The 23,117-nt window shown below is 44.4% G+C and overlaps 1 protein-coding gene across 4 annotated transcripts in view; it reads left to right on the forward strand.

The window, feature by feature from the left end:
- Nucleotides 1-2,499: 2,499 nt before the first annotated feature.
- LOC119167918 (BPTI/Kunitz domain-containing protein-like) overlaps nt 2,500-23,117 on the forward strand; it is a 46,880-nt gene continuing 26,262 nt past the window's right edge. For 2 of the 4 annotated variants that reach the window (XR_012884030.1, XM_075865598.1), the window contains exons 1-4: nt 2,500-2,598; nt 5,183-5,218; nt 9,758-9,940; nt 14,374-14,556. Coding sequence is in view for 2 of the 4 variants with exons in the window: in XM_075865598.1 (XP_075721713.1) it covers nt 2,547-2,598; nt 5,183-5,218; nt 9,758-9,940; nt 14,374-14,556 (454 nt within the window). In the remaining 2 variants the exon portion in view is untranslated. The remainder of the gene's footprint in view (nt 2,599-5,182; nt 5,219-9,757; nt 9,941-14,373; nt 14,557-23,117) is intronic. The other 2 variants (XR_012884031.1, XM_075865599.1) reach the window with 1 other exon arrangement.

The following is a 23,117-nucleotide window of genomic DNA, read 5'->3' on the forward strand; positions in this document are numbered from 1 at the left end:
TTAGCTACGGATATGGGTTAGCAGTTGTCGCCAACCTAAAGACACTCTTGTTGAAAGAGAGAGAGAGAAACAAGAAAAAAACGAAGGCAGGAAGCTTAACCAGATGCTAGTATCCTGTAAGCTGCTCTACACTGGGGTTGCGGAATATGGGGTTGAAAGAGAGATAGAGAGTTAAAAAACAAATAGAAGAAAGACGCAGAGAAAATCAGTCCATTCAGAGGCATTCCGAGAGGCCAGTAGTTCGCAAGAAGCCCAGTAGCGCTTGCACGGCCTTCTTATGTGATGATGAGTCATGGCGATGACGCAGTATACATTCTTTTGACAGTGGCTCGTCATTTAACATGTTTAGTGTATTATAAAGATATTGTCTTTCTAGGTTATATTCCGGGCAGTCACACAGTACGTGTCGAATTGTCTCTTCATCTCCACAGTGTGCACAGGTGGCGGTGTCGGTGATCTTTAAGCGGAACGTGTGCGCACAGGTAAACGCGACTCCCAACCATAGTATGCACCACGGTGTAAGATACAAACACTTTGTTTGTATTTTACACTGTGGTCTGCCCAGAGCAGTAGCGTCACCTCGTCGTAGTTTTCTTGGAGGCCTTTAGATTAACGTAGTATCAAGGGATCGTAAAATGACAACATGAGGTATATAGCTACCAAGACTTTCTCAGAAAAATTTGTGAGGGTTGGGGGAAGTCATGGCATGCCTTCAATAAATATTCAATTGCTATTAAACGATACTGCTTTGGACTATACCTGAGAGTATGCGTCAGCATAAACTCGAATCTAGGTAAGGATAATAGTAATGCTGAAGAGAAGTACATAGGACTATAAGTGGGCATAAAAAGGGGAAGTCACTCAGACTCTCTCAAGAAGTGTATCTTGCGATTTGGACTCACTCGGACCCTGGCTCACCAAAATCTTGCTGAAATGAACGAACTCGAACTCAAACTCACCAAAATCACTCAGACTCAGACTTCACGGATTGATTTAAGTCTGAGTGAGTCCCAGGTAGTGTACTCGTGAGTGAGTTTGCTGAACTATAATTGGGAATGAGGTAAACAAAAGATACGTTGTTGTGCTGAACGATTTTCGAGTATTTCGAGAATAGCCATGAATCAGGTGATTAAGAAAAGCGCGGGAGAAAGAAGGATGTAGCATGCCATAGAGTGTAAATTATGGAGATCTACCAAACATGAAAGATGCATTTACATTTGATGGTAATCAGTGTGGATGGTGATCCTTCAGGCTTCTTCATAGTGTGCTGCGGTTTTTGCGAAGAGCTAAGTATGTAGACGTAGTAAACAAGGCAAAAAGAGTCGAAATATTTATTACTCTGATTGGGGCGCACAAAACAACCCACCTTTAAGGCTGTGTGGAAGTCCATATTACGTGTGTGCGCACAATGTTGTGCGCAAATGTAAGTGAAAAGTTGCTCTTAGAGGAGTACAATGGTTAACGCTCGAAAGTTCCACCTAACTTGATTTGACAAATGAATTTAGTTGAACAATTTTTTTCGGCCACGTACTCCATAGGATTTGTTTAGGAGCATCATAGTGTGGTTAGTTTGCTTAAATTTGGCCACAACACAGAAAATTCGGGCAGCAACTGGAGCAAATCGAGCACTTAGAGTCGCAAAAAGAAAGAGAGAGAGAGAGAGAGAGAAGCAGAAAGTGGTCTCAGGCATCTGGAACTATACATAGATGTCTGCTCCGATATCTTCATCAATTTTATACCACGATTTGCTTGGCACGTGGATCCGGCATCGTGCGGCTTCGTTTTCACTTCAATGTGCGCGCACTGCCACAAAACTCGAACATCGCACAAGCTGTTGAAGATGTCGAGCTTTCAGCCACGGTACCTCGCTGGCATAGAAGTTGTTTACAACATCTTCAAGAACAAACGATCAGTAGCGAGCAAACTTACTTGCAAAATACCCATCGTCACACATGGCTGTCGGCACCTAATAAGCGAGGGGTGCAGAACACGTTTCGAGCTAATTAGGCACGGCATTTTGGCGCCATGTTCATAATGAGAATGAGACAGCAGGGTGTTTGCAATTGTCTTTTGCGTTTTTCTTATGCAATGAAGTAAAAAATTTACGTGTTCGTCGAGAATACAAATGTATGTTGATTTAACAGACATTTATTTATTGCTTTTGGATACTGATGAAAAAACTGCATTCGGCCAGTTCGAGCATTTCTTTCAGTAGCATGAAATCTCAATCAGCGTGATTTTGCAGTACTGCAATTCATTATCAACTAGTCTGTCAACAAATTATGTATTGAATATTTCTGTTATTTGTAATCTTTCGCCATGCCGCACTAACAGCGCAAACTGCTCGAAACTTTTCTTCATACTTTCTGGGCAGTACACTATGAAAAACATTTAAAAACTAGAATGCCCGATCAAACTTTGAGGTCAAGCTTTGACGTCAAAAATATAAAATGCTGTTTCAGAACAATACAACAAAGCTTATTTATAAGGCTGTGTGATGTCACTGTAAGAGAGTTATATTGCTGTGTGGAAGCTGAGATCTTGGTATGAAGGTTCAAAGCTGCATGTTGATACTTCTCTGCACTCTGCAGGCCCATGGTATGTTCTTTAAAATGCACTAACTTCCGCACGTGATCGTTGAGCACTAGGGTAGCAGTTCTTTGCCGGTGAAAAATATTTAGTAGTGGCGTCAAACCCTACAGTGCTCTGCTGTACGCAGTTTCAAAGCTCAAGCAAGCAAATAGAATACGTACTGCAAAACAAAAACACTACGAGGTTGACGCAATGAGAGAACTAGCAACTGCAGGGCCATGATAATATATCACTCCAGACAGTTGAATACTTTTTTGAACTTATAATAGAGCATTCAGAAAATGAAAAGCTGTAAATAGGCTAGGCGCAGGTGCGAATGCCAGAAACATGCCTTACGTTATCTCCCGATGAACAGGTGTGGTGTTTTCTTACGCTGAATCTCGATCGCCTAAAACATTAACGTATGTACCCCTAAAGTGTGCAGAATTCACCATAAATTTATTTATTCTTGTTGCACGCGATAGAACCATTAGGGGCTAACGAGATAAACTGTAGCTCGCAAACTGTAGCGCCATCTGGTAATAGCCAGTGTGGCTGGCAAACGTTGAAGCTCTCGAGCTTGAGGGTGCATCACGTGTCATTTGGTGCATATGACTTAGAACTTGTCGTAGCTGACCCCTTGTTAACAGTAGCCTTATTCACTACTCTGTAGACACACTACTGTAGTGAGCGCGTTCACACATATCGCCAGCGTACAATCTGCGTGGTGATGAGTGTGTGAGCTTACGTAATAATAATTTTTCTTCGTCAAGTGGAACCCACATCAAGTTCCTCCTACATTTTCGCAGACCATGCCGGAGTTTCACCGTCGTAAAGCAGTGATTCAATTATGGAGTGACAAGAAAGAAGCGAAGTATATTGACCGTAAATATATCGTGCCGAAGAAAAAATTCCTTGGCAAATACAGTTGTCTTAGCAGGAGAGGGCGAAACTCAGTATTGCAATCATTTGGCCATGATTATGCAGCATACTAAGCTGTATGCTCTACAGTGTGATGAAGGCACGTGCAAATCATCAGTGCACTAGAATATCGTTAGTACTCTTGTGTGAAGCGCCTGCACTAATGAAGTGTATAATTAAACTTTTACACCTTGTTTTTATTTTCGGTGCTTTTCACTTTCTCACTGTACAAGCTTTTGCCAGCTTCACAAAATATTAGAATTAGGAACATAATGTTCCATAGGGTGTCCTTTATTTATCGTGGGCGTGAAATTCCCTATGAGGCGAAGTATTGCACTTCATTAACATTTGATGAGTAATTTTTACGGAGAAATTAGTTCTGCCGGCCACATGTTCGTTGCCCTGACGAAGCTGTTCACGCGATCTGAATGGGCACGCTGAGTGAACCGGTGGCATTAACTGAGAGGTAAATTTGTTCAAAAGAATATTCCCCAAAATTTTCACAATGTATTCGAATTTAACGATCGACGCAAGTTTCAATAAGGTTGCGTTGTTTGACTGCGGACACCGTGGCAGTGGTGAAAGAAATTACGTAAAAGAATAAACTATCCAGGCCTTGCAACGGTCTTAACAATACACGACAAACAGATTATAAAATATCCGGATATGCCAAAATTCTCAACAATAAGCGTCAGTGACAATCAAAATCTAACGATGGTGCAAGCATACGACAGCCCATCGCCATTTTTCACCCGCGACATTAGAATAAAAACATTACGTAGGTGCTTACATACACCAGCAACACCTGCCTAAACCCTGCTTAAACACAGCTTTAAACACCTGCCTAAAAACATTGTATCTTGCGTAAGGAGTACGATTCGTTGAAAACGTTGAATATATCATGCTATATAAGTGTTCTCGATGCCACGTTACAGAACATATTTGTTATATCACGTCATGTCTCCAAGTTTTAATGTTAAATATTTTGTATTTTCACATCATGTCTGAAGGAAGAACGAAGAAGTTTTCTATCTCTATGTATTCTTAAATCATGTTTTTTTCTCTCTTTAGTATGCAAAGTCTCGGGTGTTTTCAATGCACAGTAGTCCTGGTGCGTTTTTTCTTGCCATTATAAAGTTACTGCTTCAATATATTGCAAAACAAATAGAATAGCAGATACGTCAGCATTTTGCTTTCTTTGGGGACAATTAGAAATGTCAATAAAGTGAACCAGTTACTTAGCGACGCAATCGTGTTCATATGTATTTAAATAAATGTCTAAAATACGTTACCAAACAAATGATGTACGTAGTAATATACACGACTAAAACTATCATTCGAAAGGCTAATAAAGTTATTTGATGAGAAATGTGGGCAAAACCGCTCTTATTTCATATCAACAGTTTTCGGCCATGACATATTGCACCAATTGGGCTTGCTCTGCGGATATTACGTCACATTCGTGAACACGAGTTAGTTGCGCAGTTTCTGCATCAAAAGCTTCATTTCGACGATGAAACAAGGAAAATGAAGTCAAGCTTTATGCGATTGGTTTCAGCTTATAGAATATAATTTAGATATTCCCCTACGGGGAGCTTCCAAACCCCACGCTAGTTTTGTTAGTAAGAGCTGAGGTTAATATTTTATATGTGATACTTAACGTCATGAACACATTTTCTTTTCATTGCAGGATGGAACTGTTTCAAGAACTGCAGGACAAAAAAACGTATGTTGAATTCAATAAACATCGGAATTCATGTGTACAACCAATAGGGAATATATTGAAAAATACTTGCTTGAAAAAGATACTCTTCTAAGAAAGTGATATGGACAAAAAAAAATGAAATGGTGGCTTAGTAACGAAACTTCTATTATGTAAAACGCTCAAGCTGAACAACAAATAAAACCTCACAACTATTCAGCCGTTGTAGATCAACTACCACTCAGCCGTAGTGCATTGAGGAATAATTAGTGTTAAAAAAAGGGAATAGTAGAGCACTCTATTATTTACTTTGATAAACTTGGGATACAGAGCTACGTTAAACAGGAGCAAACGTAGACAGGATTAGCTTTATCAGTGATAACAAAGTAGCAAATGCTGCTTTAATTCGACAGTCGTACGTCATGTCTCCTGGGAGGGATCAGAAGAAACTCAACTGGGTGCTCGGCACTGTCGGTGACAAGCCTTATTGAAGTACGCAGCTGCTGGCTTTTTTTACTTCTATTTTGTTGTTATTTCCTTTATCCCTCTCTTTCTGAGCTGCCTTGCGCAGCTCGAAACTCGACATTCAGGAGGCCATCCTAGAGTGGGCTGAGAAAGTAGAGGAGGACTATTTCAAGTGGTTCAAGCACACCACCCTCTGTCTTAGGGATATTTTCTATTTAAGAAGGAATAAACGAAGGTGTTCATTCATTCATTCATTCATTCATTCATTCGATTGTTCGTTTGTTCGTTCGTTCATTCGTTGTGTTTAATTTTCCAACATTTGCGGAGTTCTATGTGTAAGTCTTTAATTCAGACATGCATGCAAAAAAATACATGGCTGAAGACGAGAGAAAAAAAAGCCACACAGTAACGGCTTGACGTCTCTGTGTAAATTGATACTTATTTTTATTTCTAATGTTTTTAACATTTTCTCTTGATTTATATTGATCGCCAGCTTCCTCTTTTTTTCGATGTTCATACGTGGTTTCATTTAAAGCTCTAAGCACTAATATTATTATAAAGGCGTTTGCAGATTTATAGTTAAAAATTTCTTTTCGGCGTGAGGGCACGATCATTACGCTACAGAAGGCAACGCCATATCTTTTACCAGCGTTATTAATGTCACCAAGGCCATCGAAAAAAATTAGGAAGGCTACACTTTAGTGCGACCACGTGCTCAGATCTCTATGCTTTATATGCTTACACCTGCGTTACGCCAAGTCACGGTGACATCATACGACAGCCTAGCCTCTTAAAGTGCTCCAAACTTACAAAAATGTTAACATAACTGAATCAATAGTGCTCGCGAAAGCACAGTTATGTGCAAAAAGGTTGTGTGTTTATTGCGAAGTTTACAGTAGACAGAAATATACCTTTGGGTAAGTGCAGCGTGAAAGGAAAGTAGAGCTTTGCACAGAGCTTCGATGTGTGTTTGCTTTTGATATGCGTGGTAGTTTTTTTTTTGTCACCAGCTTTCCTAGGAGGTAAAAAACAGAGTGGCATTGAAAACCAGATTTAAAACAAAAGCACCACTACTCACTATGAAATTTTCCTGGTGTGTGGGCAGCGCTGCATATATATTTCCCATCGCATGGCTATGTCGTAGTTCACCGCAGACATCTTCACATGTAGGAGTGTGGTCCCATTATGTGGACCTCATGTTCGCACTTTTAACACTGTGTCTGTGAATAACCCTGTTATCAGAAATGCTTAGCGCGGTATCCCACCTTCTTTAATTCAGTTGTGCCCCACTTGCTCCGGAATATATGTTATCATGACAAACCAGCCCATGAAAATGCCCCGCCTCCAAGCCATTGAATATATTTCTCCGAAGTCTGCAATGTAACTAATGCCTTTGATTAAAAAGTGGCTCATGCATTTATATCGATTTCCTTCGAAGAATCTGGTAGCGATATTATGTGGCGATTTTCTCCGCTAATTGGAAGCTAAGCATCAACATGCAAAATTTCAGCATAAAGCGACCACATGCTTCTTTATTGATTATAGTGTTTTGTACTCGCATGCTCCAGTGGCGTAACCAGGAGTTGGCACACTGCGAACGTGCCCTTCCTACTTTACAGTGAAAGCTACTATGAAATCACAACGCGGGTCATGTGCAGTTGTCCACCGCCGCCACCACCGCCGATGTTCATAACTACATGAGGCGAAATTAAAAGAAAAAAAAAACCTAGCACCAGTTACACAGTGGGGCTCGAATAAGGTTGTGCTGGGTGCCAGCCCATCATTCTGCCACTGCGCTGGTGCTTGTAACTTTTTGTCAAATTTGCCTTAGGCCCGCTGGATCTAGCACCAATGACACAGTGGAGCTTGAATCCGGGTTCACTGGATGCCAAACAAGTATCCTACCGCTGAGCTACGCCAGTGATTCCGACTTGCTGTCAAACTTGCCTTAGGCTGGCTTGATGCCAGGAAAGCAATCGAGTTGATACGACTTGTAAAGCGTTTTAAAATGGTGAAAGAAAAACCAGTGGTTGCACAATGCGAATAGCATAACCAGTGGGCCGTTCAATGATCCAACCCATCGCAAAAGTTTGTTCCTGTTTCCCTATTAACTGTGATGCATACCCACTTCAGTCATAATTCCTTATCTTCGTCAGCCACTGCATGAAGAATTGGTACAAAATTCCTTGCAAGTGTTCTGCGGATACTACGCTTCTCAGAAGAACGACGAAAAATAGCATAGCGAATGACAGCCTATTACCAAAATGAACTTAATATTAATGACCTAGTGGTATCAAGCAAGTGTGCTTGCAGTAGTTACCTAATGGTTGTTTCTAAAAGGCAATGAAAGGCCGCTCTTCCAGCTTTCGCTGTGACTGTGCTGCGCTTTCCGCCCAGGCATCGCGTTTTTTTTTCTTTTCCTGCCATGGGACACAGCACAAAATGACACTCTACCACATTTGGCCTCGGGAGTTTCACTTGGTATTATCGTTCCTTGTCCTCTCCCCTGAAAGAAAAACCTGCCTACGCCACTGACACAGTAATATGAACAGTGAGAGCTCTATTACATCTTCCATGCAGACTTGTCTAATATCTGTATAGGTTCTTAGCGTATTCAACGACTCAATTCACTGCTACTGAGAAGAGCTTCTTCAGGACCAGCATCATTGAGTGGTGTACTCGTAGTTTTTATTTTCTGTGGTAGTCGTCACTTTCTATTGTTCAAGTACATTTTCCACTCTACACTGCCGGGCATCCTCAGTAGCATAAGCTTGTACCCAATTTAGCGTTCAGTTATCGAACGTAACAGCGTCTTTTCAACGTACGCGTAGGCACGTAGCGTCCACGTAAATTAATGGGGTATACTTCTACGAATTCTCAGCTGTGGCTGGAGCAGCTGATATGAATATAAAATACGAATCACACCACAGCGGGGTCATGCGGAAGCATGGTTAAAGCTGATGATCTCGACAGCCAATTGGACTCCAGTTCATAGAGCTACGCTGTGGAAGGTAGGTGCTATCAAAGAAAAGACTGCTTCAAAATGTTGTCGAGTTCTCCAACTACAATTGGTGCTTAACATTTTAAGCAGCACCACTGCTAAACAACTTAGGGTAAGAAAAAGAGACTAAGGTATTTGTGGCAGTCACACTAGCTGCAATAATGTTATATCACCACGTGGGGCAATGCTGGTAAACAGGGATGTTCCGCTAGCGCAAACTGTGGAGAATCTGCGGTAGTAGCACTGAGAAAATGCAGGTAAAGCGGTTCTCCTTCATCTGCACTTCATTTTACTTTGCTTGAAAGTATTTGTGATATTGGCGCTTGATGTAATAATCGAATCATTTGTTGTTTAATTAATGCATTTTGTTTATAGGACATACTACACAAATGAAATCATCAAGAATAGCTTATATGCAAGAAAAATTTTGCCAATGCTTCAGCAGAATCCACTTTCAGCACAAACATGCCTACAATATAGGCATCAACAAGACATTTTTACTATTATTCAGCCAATCATTTGCAGAACATTTCTACCTTCTTCGTCACTAGAGTTACAGCTACCATCACGAAGCTTCCACTCGATGCAACGCTGTTATTCATCCTTTGGTTGAGTGCTGCATTTTAGGAGGCAAATTTGTGTCTTATCGGTATGGCATACACCTACACAAATGGCTCATGCGTAACTAAAATACATTTAAATACGTCTCTTTGCTGGTGCTCTTGATATGTCGCCCCGATATGCTCTCTACGGATGTCTTTGACCATTTGGACGCAGAGCCATTTTCTCAAAACACAATTCAAGAACTATGGGCATACGCTCAAAGTTGCAGAAGGCAACTAAAGCACTGCTCAATTTGCAAAAAAATAACAGATCTCGATAGCTGCCCACAAAGCAAACGTGCTTCCTAAAGTGTGCCCATGATTCTGTTCGTCATTCTTTTTCATGTGTGTCTCTTTTTTTCCCCTTTTTTTTTCAAAATAAAGGGTATCAAAACTTATCTCTCTAACTTTTCTTACTTTCCTTGTATCTTCTTCCCTCAAAAAGATTAGCTGCATTTTGAGCAGCTAAATAAGACTGCCGTGCAATGTTTTCAGCTACCCACCTACCAACGCCGAGCACCTGTTTGAACCCACCTGTTCTCGGATACTGCAATCCACTGCTCGAAGCTTGGCATTATGACCATAACAAGGGGAGGTGCACGAAAGTGAACCCATCACTTTGCGGCACTGGCAAAAACCTTTTTGGGAAAGAATCACACTGCTTACAAGCTTGTAGTAGTGAGTATAAATTAAATATACCAACTTATCACTGATGAAATACGTATCTATTAGAAATATTACAAATACAAAATGCATTCATGAGGCTAATATGAAGTAAGGATGTGGACAAGTTCAACTAAGCTTTTTGCCCATGTTTGTGATGAAAATTCTTTCTAATTGGCATTTCTTCACATATTTTCTATTTTATAATTAAAACTTTCAGTGTGAAAGGAAAAAAAATTGGCAGATCCCACGTACAATGGGAATCGATGATACGCGAAGTACGAATGAGAAATGTTGATATGTCGCTTTAAAATCAGCACAACGTTACGAGGTGGAGGTAAATAATGCCGTACATGACTTCCCTGTCATGGTTATCATGTTTAGATGTGTCGTTTACCTTCGTTATCTATTCACGTCACGTGATATCAAATTTATTATATGTGGAGCTAACGAAACGCCCGTGAGCACGCCGTGGTATGTCGTCTAGTTCTTACATGACACGCGTGTCAGGAATATCAGATTTGCACCAGTCACATATTTCGTCATCCATTGACGTCACGTAACACCAAGTTTGGTATATGCGGAACTAGCAAAATGGTCGCGAGCTCATCATGAAGGGCCCATTGTACTCCAGTGTAGCGTTAATGAGCGCGCACGCTGGGCACAACGACGCTGCGTTAGCATAAAGCCACGAACGCACTAGCGGTGCCGCGGTCTGCCGCGCGCCGCTCGCGAGGCGCCGCTTTTCTCTCTTTCTCCCGCCGAGCGTCGAGGAATTTCTGCCGCCGACCCAATCGCTCCTTGCGCTATTTCTGCCTCTGCCACCGAAGCAAAGCGGCAATCAGCGACGTGCGTGGTAGTCGCCATAGCAACGCATGGAGCTTGTTTTCTTTTTTTTTCGCCTGTCATTTTTCTCACGCCGTCGTTTTCTGAAGCACGCTGACAACGGCACCATGGACACCGAACGCTTTTTAGAGGAGATTAGACTCTACCCCTTCTTATATGACAAAACGATGCCTGATTATAAAGATAAGGAAGCAAAAATGAACAGATGGGACATTATAGGATCTATGTTTGGATTGACAGGTAAGTGGCGATTGCGTGGCTCATTGCATGTTGAGCGCGAATGAATTTTATGTTTTATTCCTTCACTTCGCGGCGCATTTCGAGAGCGGCGACGCTGAAGCAACAGCAGACACGCCATCACGGTAACGTTGAGCGTTGCGAGGAGATCATCGTCGCCGGCCATTGTTCGCACGATTGCACCGTAAAGTCGGAGAGTTCACAACAGACGACGAAAAAGCGCGCGAAATCTCGCGAGCCGCTGCGAGACCGCTCGAGACTGTTGTCACGTGACTCCCGCAGATGTGGCCAGCGTGCCGCTTTTCACCGCTCGGCGGCGAAGAAGCGCGTCATGCCGCGGCGGCACGCTTCCCGCTAGTGTGCTCGTACCCTAACGCGATCACTATAGAGTCTGACGCCAGGCGCGACCAGCGTCTGTCGGTGCAGCCCAGCGGCAACCGGCCCAAAATGCGACATTCTGCATTTCGCGCCGATGCCTTCCACAGACAGCACTGCGTCTCCCTCTTTTCGTGACGGAGGGACGCTGGACGCGCTGAAACGCGCATGCGTCAAAGCAACGCAGCGTGGCGCACACCTGCAACCTGTGGTTGCAGGTGTGCGCCACGCTCGATCGACGAAATGAACGCCCTCGAGCACGTGCAGCGCGTTACGTCTAAATGTATTGGCGCCTTGACGGTGGCATGTAGTCATATTCTCAAATGGCAGTCATCTCAAGATTATCATGTTTTCACCAGTCACATACCTTCGTCATCCATTGGCGTCACGCAATACCAAATTTGGCATATGTGATTCTAGCGAAGCGGCCACGAGCGCATCATAAGTGTGGCACGTAGTCAAGTTGTTACATGACACGCATTTCGTGATTATCATGTTTGTATGTGTCACTCACCTATGTCGTCCGCTCGCGTCCAATACTGCCGAGTTTGGTATTTATGAAGCTAGCCAAATGGCTGCCAGTGAATCATAACCATGGCATGCAGTCATGTTCTTACCTGACACGCATCTCATGATTATCATGTTTGCACTACTCACATACCTTCGTCATGCATTCACGTACCGTAATACCAAATTTGGTATATGTGCGAGACGGCCGCGAGCGCATCATGAGCGTGGCATGGAGTCATGTTGTTACATCGAAGAACACGATTTCATGCCACGCATGTCATAATTTACATGTAAGGGGATGCCGCTTGTGTTTGCCATGCAATCATGTCATACCATACCAGTTTTGCGACACGCCATGTGAACAAAACCACTGCTAGAGCTGCAGGATCATGAAATTTAAATCATGACATTCATGACATACATGTCATGAGGAGGAGGAGGAGGAGGAGGAAAGTTTAAGCAGGAAGACAGGGAGGTTAGCCAGTTCTTGGGCCGGCTGGCTAACCTGTGCTGGAGATAGGGGTGAGGGGAATAAAAGATGTTAAAAAGAACTGTTGTGAAGAGAGAGAGAAATTGCAAAAAAATGTGATTTTCATGTCATTACTAGTGAGATATGTTCTTCATACAGTAAAGTTATGCGATACCAAGTTTGGTATCGATACCATGGTCGAAATGGCCCGGAGAACTAAAAGTCATAGGCGGATAGATAGATAGATAGATAGATAGATAGATAGATAGATAGATACGCTCAAAGTTGCCAAAGTTCGCTAAGAAATGCTTCGCATTTTAAAAAATTCTTTACGTGCTCTCACTGGGTGCTGTCAACTTGCTCTCGATCTGGATGGTTATGTCTCTTCCTATTTTTGTCTGCCAAGTCATAATCAACTGTAAATAAAATTTATAGGCACAGTTTATTCATTTTAGTGAAGTTCGAGTAATTATTGATTGGTGTTGCAGCCTTATGACATCTTGTGCAAAAACACCAGTAGTGCTTAAGTAACTGTAAACCACCTCTGTTATTAGCTGTCAATGAAACAAATTCGCTGTCTACGTACCCTATGAATCAGTGGCATGCAAAACATACGGAAAGAAGGCGACTGTGTTGTAATAATTTTGTTGAGCGAAATGTTATGAAATACTAATGATGTGTATTTGTACAAACATTACACGCACATACATGCATGTTCAGAGCTGCATATGTTTATATAGCAAGTGCCAGCGCTGATGTTTTCTTCATTGCAGTAGCCCTTTTCGCATAACGCTAAGTTTAAGAAGTGATGGAATTAGCCAGTTTAAAAGCTTTCTATTCTTGTAATTTGATTACTTTCTCAAGTGTGTTTGATTATTTTTGCAGCCTATTTTCACTTCCCCAGTGATTCATGGTTAACTCTACTGGCTAAAACCAGCCGTGGTGATCTTCAGGCTCATAGTAGAAAGTGCACAAATAGTGCCTTCTTCCAGGCCCTTTTAAAAGATGATTTAGTTGTTTAGTTCATTCGATGTAGGGTTCCAGGTCGGATGCACGCCTGTTTATTATTTCTCTTTTTGCTCCGCCACCTCCCCATCGACAGTAGCTACGACACTGTAAACATAATAAGCAGCAGCAGAATGACATGAATGCTGTAAACGCGCAAATAGTTGATTACAGAAACGCACATCAATTTAAAAAATAACAGAGAACAGCGAACAATTATTGATAGGCTACAGGACGGCGTCTCTCATAATCGTATGGTGGTTTTGACACGTTAAACTCCACGTATCATAGGCTGCAAGACTGGGACAAAGTAGAGACAGCATAAGCCAAGTAGAAATTCAAAGACAAGGCGCAAAAGGCCGTAAAGGGTTGATGGTGAAACGCAAAAATGTGTGTTCTAAGTAATTGCCATTTCTCTGTGACCAATGTTCACCAAAAGACTAGAATATATAAGTGCTGCTGTCATGGGTGCATCCAGAGTCAGGACGATTTGGGGCAAAAATATTCTCTCGTTTAGAGCTCTCCAGAGCGCATTTAAAATAATATCAGTGTGATAGAGTACACTCACAAATCTGTTCTGTACGCATGTGCATGATAAAAAAAAGTAGTATAAGTAAAAGCAAGATAAGCGTTGCCCACTAAAAAAAGGTCACTCTTCTTAATAAAAGAGAGAGACAGAGATAAATAGAGAGGAGAGACAGGGAGGTTAACCAAGCTTGGCTCAGTTGGCTACCCTACACTTGGGGTGGGGGAAAGGGAGAATAATAGAAAGGAAAGAGATTGAAAAGAAGAGGAAAAACTTGGAGCAGTGGAGCACAGCAACCAATTCATTCGCAACTTCATTTGGATTTCGCAAGACAGTGTGCCGAAAGTAATTGAAATTGTCATTATTTGCATGTCTTACGTGCGGCAAACATAAGAAACCACAGTTATTGACATGATTAGGGGTTATTGTAATGTTGAAGCCGTTCTCATGTACGATAATCCAACTTCATCATACTTTCAGATCCCGTTGGACTAGCGCAGATTTTCTGCCTAATACCACCAGTGCTTGTTAGCTCTAGTCCATTCCTACTGGGCTGGTATTTTGAAGTTAAATGCTCTTGCTGTAGACAATTCAACTACACCTTGGGTTCAGCAAGTGCCAATAAATTTTCGAGTGAGCTGCAGTGTCAGCAAGTATGTCAGCGTAAGTACCACAAAAACTCATGTTGCATAAGTAGAACTGAAATAGGGACCTTAAGTACAATATGAACACTTGGGATTGGATAGAATCGTGGTGATATCTATTCTTCGGACTTTATAGTACTTGATCACGACACCTTAAACTTGGATTGTGAGTGCTTCAAGCTATAATGAAGGAGAATGAAAATAGCAGAAAGTAGGACACTCGAAATTTGAAATGTGCCTTCATTCTAAATAGCACAGTGAAGCCAATGCCGTTCTATATAATAAATAGGTCTCAGTGACCATTAATGTTATTGCCTTATTGTAACACAAAGAACAGTTGTAATATGCAGGGTGTTCCAAGTAACTTTAGCCAGAGTTTAAAACTATGCCGACACACGCAATTACGACGCGACCAAATGCATATATTGCTCACCGTTGCCTAGAGTTAGAATATTTTTCATGTTTTAAGATACTGTTTAAATTTGACCTGCAAATACAAAAAATATGCCCGCAAATACAAAAAATACCACGTGGCAAAACCACTCGCGCGCCAGTGCGCACAATGATTCTAGTCCTCCCTAACGTTCCGCGTACGAAAGATACGCTTCCCTCGCACCGGTTTATGACAGTGATAAGCAGTCACAGGGGTTATCGTTCCTGTGGCTGATAGCAAAACGTGTTCATTGTAAAGCCACCACCATCGTTGCGGTCCTTTCGAGATAGCACAATGTGGCAAATGGTATGATTGTTCGTATCCGAAACGTTAGGGAGCACTGGAATCATTGTGCGCATTGGCGCGCGAGCGGGTCTGTCACGTGGTATTTTATTTTGTATTTAACGAGCATTTGTAATTAGCAGAAAAACAGTAATACTTAGGAGACATAAAGTTCAAAACTGTCTAATTGGACGTTTTCTAAACTGATTTACAACTTTCACATCGAAATTTTGTTATCCATCTTTGTTTCATCAAAAGCTATTTATTTAAACAGATGTAATTAAACAAACTTAACTCCACAAAAATAGTCTGACTAATTCCAGGCTACTGTGAGCAACATGCATTTGGTCGCGCCGTGATTGCGTGTGTCGGCATATTTTTAACCTCTGGCTAAAATTACCAGGGACACCCTGTACGCACACACACACACACACACACACACACACACACACACACACACACACACACACGCACGCACGCACGCACACACACACACACACACACACACACACATATATATATATATATATATATATATACATATATATATATATATATATATATATATATATATATATATATATATATATATATATATATATATATATATATATATATATATATAGTGAGTTCTCACTGTGTAGTTTATCATCTTTACCTCTTCACGTGCGCATACAGATCATCATGATCATCATCACCATAGTTTTTCACCGTGTGTTCATTTGCTGTCTCGTGCGTCTGTGTCCAAAATACAAAGGTCGCTGTGGGCTCCAATTCGCAACATAGTGAAGTAACTTCAATGCCTTGTTCCTGCCAGCGCACCTACTTCATCTGTCCGCTCGCCTCTTCCTAACTTGCGGAAAGTTATCAAGGATCAATTGGCGTCGATGACGAGTGTCGCACGTGCCCCACCCCCTGCGCCCTTACAGGCGCCTACGTATGCCGAAGTCGCCTCACGGCCTCCTGCACCAACTTCATCTGTACCTGCGGACGTCATATACGACCATTTGGCCGCGATGGCAGCCAAGGCACGGCCACAACCACACTTCCCTGCCTGGCGCCCTACGCGCCCCGTCTGCTACTACTGTGGCATACGAGGAAACATCTCCAGCTTTAGCCGCCGGCGCCAGCAAGATGAACGACGGGGTTATTTTCCGTAAGAGAGTGCCCATGCTCCGAAGTCTCACCTCTAGGTTCCAGGAATCTTCATTCCGTTGTCACGACGTTCACCTTCACCTCCTTTGTGCCACGGTGACCCTCGTTCTTCCCTCTCATCCCGCCGTTATTCACCATCGGCCTTCCGCCATACTACTTCGCCTTTACGTTCTGCCTTGATGCCCCTCGGCAGCTACTCGGAAAACTAGAAGCAGCAGTTTTTTTTTTTTGGAGGAGAAACTGCATGTCGTCGAAGTGTCACAATTACTGATGTGCGCCCTGCAAATTCACTGACTGTTTGTGTAGAAAGCATTTAGTTTGGCGCACTCGTGGACACTGGAGCCACCATTGCAGTCATTGATCGCGAACTATCTCATCGTATACGAAAAGTGCTAACACCATATGTTGGTTTGGTGTTATGTGATGTTAATAGCAACAGAATTCACACTACTATACAATGCACTCTACGTGTTCTGATCGACAGAATTCCCCATCATATACAGCTTGATGTGCGTTCTTCATGCGCTCATACGATTATATTGGGCTGGTACTTCCTGTCAGCTGCTTCCACTGTCATTTCTTGTGGTCCGCCCGTTATTCGCATTACAGACGCTGAGCATTCTAGTGCTTACGATTTCTTGTCGCCTCATCTTGTCGCAGCTGCAGATTTTGTACGGCCTCCGGCCCAAGAACAAATTCTCACCATTAGGTCAAGCGATACCATTAACGGTGACGCAGTGGTTTTCCCTGATCAGCTCTACATTTTCTGAAGAAACGCCATCACCTGTTGTTTAGTGCGGTTTTCTTGTGGTCATGCCGTTCTCATCGCCTTCAACAAGACAACAGAGCCACAACTACCATGAGAGGGGTCCACTGTTGCAAGCCTGATCGACATAGCACTGGTATGTGTCGTCACTGTATCGTCTCCGCCGTCTGTCGCTAAGTGTACGCCACCAGGAGGCCCACCCAATGCGCTTAGGCCATTTTGAGTCTATATCTTACTCCAATGCAAACTAATGACTTAATGGCCTTTTAACAAAACACCACACTTGTTTTGACGTTTGTTCGGATGGCTTGGGTCAAAACAAGGCGGCCTCTCATCGCATCGCCACAGATGAGTTTCGTATCATTCGCCATCGCCTTTACCGTGTGTCGTCTTCATAACGCAAGGTTATCGAGGAACAAGTCAATGACATGCTGGAACGCAACGTTATTAGGCTTTCCACAAGCCCTTCGTCTTCTTCTGTTGTTCTAATTAGGAAAAATTACGGAGTGTGATTTTGCGTTATTCACAGGTAACTAAACAAAATTTTCCGGAAGGATGTACATCCTGTGCTTCAGATTGATGATGCCCTAGACACCTTACATGGTGCAGAATACTTTTCAAGTCTCGACCTACGATTTGGCTATTGGTACATGCCGATGCATGAGTTTGATAAAGAAGAGACGGCATTTGCTACTCCTGATGGCCTCTTCAAACTCGATGTGATGCCTTTTGGGCTCTGCAATGTCCCAGCCACAATTGAGCGAATGATCGACATGTTGTTGTGGGGCCTAAATGGGAAGACCTGTCTATGTTACCTAGACGACATCGTTATCTTTTCATTTAGTTTCTCGCAACACATAGAACGTCTAGACGATGTGCTCACAAGTCAGTAAAAGCCGGTCTCTAGCTAAATACCAAGAAGTGCCAGTTTTCGAGTGCTAGGCCACGTTGTCAGCAAGCTTGGCATCGAACCTGATCCCGACAAGGTGGCTGCTGTGTTGCACTTTCCTAGGCCCACCACGCTAAAAAAAACCTTCGCAGCTTTCTCCGCTTAGCGTCTCACTTTCCCCGGTTTGTCTGTGATTTCTCAACTATCACGGCTGCTCTTCACAAACTCTTGACCACAGGTGCATCATTTATTTGAACAGATGACTGTGAAGCTGCTTTCCAGACCCTGAAGCGATGCCTCTCGTCAGGGCCAGTTCTTTGCCATTTTGATCCCACAGCCGCTACTATATTACACACTGATGCAAATGGGCATGAAATCAGTGCTTTTCTGCTGCAGCATGACCAGGCTTCGCAAGAGCAAGTCGTGGCTTACGTGAGCCGTACTCTCTCTCAAGCGGAACGGAATTACAACATAACTGAACAAGAATGTGGAGCTATCGCGTGGTCAATGCAAAAATGTCGCCCTTATTTGTATGGCCACCGCTTAACGATCGTCACGGATCATCATGCGCTCTGTTGGTTGTCCTCCTTAGAGAACTTGCTAGCAAGCCTTGGTTGTTAGGTGCTCCGTTGCAGGAGTATGACTACAGTGTCACATACAAGTCGGGTCGAAAACATCAAGATGCTGACGCTTTGTCATGCTGTCTGGTGTCGCAAAATCATGACGCATCTGCCTGCTGCGCAGCACCTCCCCGCCAAGAGACCACGCAGATGATGAGTCTTGGTCCTATGGAGTTCACTGCACCAGATGACCTTCTTCAGTCTGCAGACCTCGCCTCAATCCAACGTGCAGACACATACTGCCGGTACAATTATCAATCGGCTCACCGGCTTGTCCCGTGCTCCCAACAGCCGATAGTTATAGCGCGAGTACAAAACGACAACACAGAGACAAGAAGGCTCATTGCCGGTATGTACACCTACCCTGTGAGTGGTGATTATGCGTACCTCGAGCTTGTCCTGTGGGGCTACCCCACCACGGTGGCCGATGGGTCCCGGTCATACCTCGCTCACTTCAACTCCAAGGTCTAGAAGCCTTTCATGATGACCCGAAGGCTGGCCACTTGGGTTTTCATAAAGCCTATGATCGCATTAATACTTGCTGCATAAGGCCTCGCCTGTCCACTAGTGTTTTCAAGTACGTCACTTTTTGTTCGTCATGTCAGCACCAAAAACGTTTGAGATCTCTTCCCGGCGACCCTCTACAACCTCTCCCGTGCCCATCCGCTCCCTTCGAGTTCGTCGGTATAGACTTATACGGACCCCTTCCGCTTACTCCCGCCGGTCACTGCTGCATGGTTACTGTTTTGCATTGTTAAACATGATCTCTATGTATGTCTAGCCCAATCACAAGAACTGGGACACAATACTACCTTTCGTCACGTTCGCTTACAACGCTTTCATTCAATGCACTACAATTTACAGCTCGTTTTTTCTTGCGTATGACCATGCATCATCTTTTGTTCTAGACACCAGCTTCTTGTCCACGCCCTCTGTCCCATCTGCGTCCCTTCCGCAAGAGTTCGCTGCCCCGCCCCGCCGCGGTGGTCTAGTGGCTAAGGTACTCGGCTGCTGACCCGCACGTCGCGGGTTCGTATCCCGGCTGCGTCAGCTGCATTTCCGATGGAGGCGGAAATATTGTAGGCCCGTGTACTCAGATTTGGGAGCACGTTAAAGAACCCCAGGTGGTCGAAATTTCCGGAGCCCTCCACTACGGCGTCTCTCATAATCATATGGTGGTTTTGGGACGTCAAAGCCCACATATCAATCAAGAGTTCGCTGCCCGTGTCAACCACTGAACCACTGCCACACAATCGCCCATGCCAACACATCTACCATTCAGGCCCAGCGAAAAGTTAGTTTTGATGAGACACATCTAGTTGTGTCATTCTATCCAGGCGACGAAGAGCTCCTCTGGACATCAGTTCTACACCCGGCCTCTGTGAAAAATTCGTTCACAGATATCTAGATTTTTACTCCGTGCTTGAACGAACATCGGCCGTGAATTATCGTGTCACTCTGGTTACTTCGGCTTCTCATCGCAGTCGTCGCGGGACCGAGATCCTCCATATGTCTCGCCTGAAGCCTTATATCCGACGCTCGTATCCTTACTAAATGGGTCTCTTGCTGACCGCTTTCATCAGGAATAGGGCGAGCGCTAACTGTGTAGTTCACCATCTTCACCTGCACATACAAATCATCGTAAGCTCTCGCCGTGTGTTCGGTTACTGGCTTGCACGTCTGTGTCAAAAATACAAAGGTCGCTCTTTCGCACCTGACGTCGTCTCAATATATATATTATATATAGCCCCGCCATGGTGGTCTAGTGGTTAACGTACTCGGCTGCTGACCCGCAGGTCGCGAAATCGAATCTGGGCTGCAGCGGCTGCATTTCCGATGGAGGCGGAAATGTTGTAGGCCCGTGTACTCAGATTTGGGTGCACGTTGAAGTACCCCATGTGGTCGAAATTTCCGGAGCGCCCTCCACTATACGGCGTCTCTCATAAGCATATGGTGGTTTTGGGACGTTGAACCCCACATCTATATATATATATTGAAACGGGGTGTTGAACCAGCAGAAGTTGACTCGGCCAACGAAAGCTTTATTGAGCGCAAGGGCTAAGTGAACGCAAGCCTGCGATCACAGCAAGTCTTCTTCCTTTTCTATATTCGAGCTCCATGCCCACTGCCCTCGTTACAATCACCCCCGGGCGATGAGGGAGCCATCCTGGCGACCTAAGGACAGGTGTACACAGAAGGGTCATAATATGGCTTGAGCCGAGAAATGTGTACAATTTCTTGTCCCTGACGGCGCTTGTCTGGAGATGCATCCAGCGGCTCGACCAGGTAGTTGACAGGGGATGTTTGGCGTATAACTCGATAAGGGCCATGGTACCTGGACGAAAGCTTGTGGGAGAGTCCTGAAGGAGTAGAAGGAATCCATAACCACACCAGTGAGTTCGGTGCAAAGCTCATAGGCGTGGCTGATGCGTCGTGGCGATGTTTTTGGCGCGTCTGGTCATGTGACGTGAACGCACGAGCAAGCTTCCGGCATTCTTCAGCGTGTGCTGCTGCTCGAGAAACGGTAGTCATTTCTGAAGGGTCCGGTCGATAAGGAAGAATAGTATCCATTGTTGATGATGGCTCGCGTCCGTAAAGAAGAAAGAAAGGCGAAAATCCAGTGGTGCTTTGCGTTGCAGTGTTGTAAGCATATGTCACAAAAGGCAGTATGCTATCCCAATTTGACTGGTCGGATGAAGCGTACTTGGCCAGCATATCCCCAAGTGTACGATTAAAACGCTCTGTCATCCCATTAGTTTGCGGATGATAGGCTGTGGTAGTGCGGTGTACGATGCGACACTCGCTCAACAACGCTTTGATAGCATCGGAGAGAAAAACGCGGCCGCGGTCGCTTAGTAACTCTCGAGGTGCTCCATGCCCTAAAACCAGGTTTTGCAGTATAAAACACGCAACGTCTTTTGCGGTAGCAGAAGGTAACGTAGCTGTTTCAGCGTACCGCGTTAGGTGGTCGATAGCGACAATGACCCAGCGGTTGCTACTCGAAGTATAGGGAAGCGGACCGTAAAGGTCGATTCCGACACGATCGAAAGCTCGTGCTGGACATGGCAACGGCTGCAAGGGACCTGTGGCATGCTGAGTGGGCATTTTGCGTCGCTGGCACGTAAGGCAAGACCTTACGTAACGGCGAACGAAACGGTACATACCGCGCCAGTAGTACCGCAGCTGCAAGCGAGTGTATGTTTTTAACACACCAGCGTGGCCACATTGCGGATCATCGTGGAACGTGGCACAGATGTCAGAGCGCAGATGTCGGGGAATGACGAGCAACCACTTACGACCCATCGAACTGTAGTTTCAGCGGTAAATCAGGTTATCCCGAATAGCGAAGTGTGCTGCTTGACGGCGAAGCGTCCTGCAAACTGGAGTGGGCGTCCGGTTTGAGAGCAAGTCCAAAAGAGAAGAAATCCAAGCATCTTTGCGTTGCTCGGAAGGCATGTCCGAAATGCTGATGGCCAAGGCAGCACTGGTGGAGAGAGGCGAGCCGACAGGCTCTGAAGCCAATGGCGAACGTGACAGGGCATCGGCGTCGGAATGCTTACGGCCAGAACGGTAGACAACACGGATATCGAACTCCTGTAACCGCAATGCCCAACGAGCGAGCCGACCATTAGGATATTTTAGTGAGGATAACCAGCAAAGCGCATGGTGGTCTGTCACAATATCAAACGGACTTCCATATAAATAAGGCCGAAATTTGCCAATTGCCAAAATAATGGCAAGGCACTCCTTTTCAGTTACACTGTAATTCTTCTCGGCTTTACTCAGGGTGCGGCTGGCATAGGCAACGACGTACTCGTCAAAGCCATCCTTGCGTTGGGTCAATATGACCCCTAGCCCGACACCACTAGCGTCTGTATGAAGCTCCGTTGGAGCAGATGGATCGAAATGTCGGAGTATGGGAGGCGTGGTGAGAAGCCGTCGGAGTTCCTGAAATGCATCATCACACGCCTGCGACCACGCTGACAAATCAGAGCTTCCGGCAAGAAGATTGGTCAAGGGGGTGATAATGGAGACGAAATTGCGGACGTAGCGCCGGAAGTAAGAGCATAGGCCGATGAAGCTTCGAAGCTCTTTGACGGTGGTTGGCTTTGGGAACGCCGCGACTGCATTAAGTTTCGTAGGGTCCGGGAGAATGCCGTCTTTAGAAACCACATGGCCGAGAATTACAAGCTTGCGAGCGCCGAAGTGGCATTTCTTCAAGTTAAGTTGAAGTCTCGCCGTTGAAAGGCACGTAAGAACTTGCTCGAGGCGGCTGAGGTGGGTCGCAAAGTCGCTTGAAAATACCACATTGTCATCCACATAACAGAGGCACGTTTTCCATTTCATACCTCGCAAGACGGTATCCATCATTCTTTCGAAAGTGGCAGGCGCATTGCAGAGGCCAAAGGGCATAACGGTGAATTCATATAGTCCA

Source organism: Rhipicephalus microplus, chromosome 6 (assembly GCF_043290135.1).
Source record: "Rhipicephalus microplus isolate Deutch F79 chromosome 6, USDA_Rmic, whole genome shotgun sequence".
Taxonomy (NCBI): domain Eukaryota; kingdom Metazoa; phylum Arthropoda; class Arachnida; order Ixodida; family Ixodidae; genus Rhipicephalus; species Rhipicephalus microplus.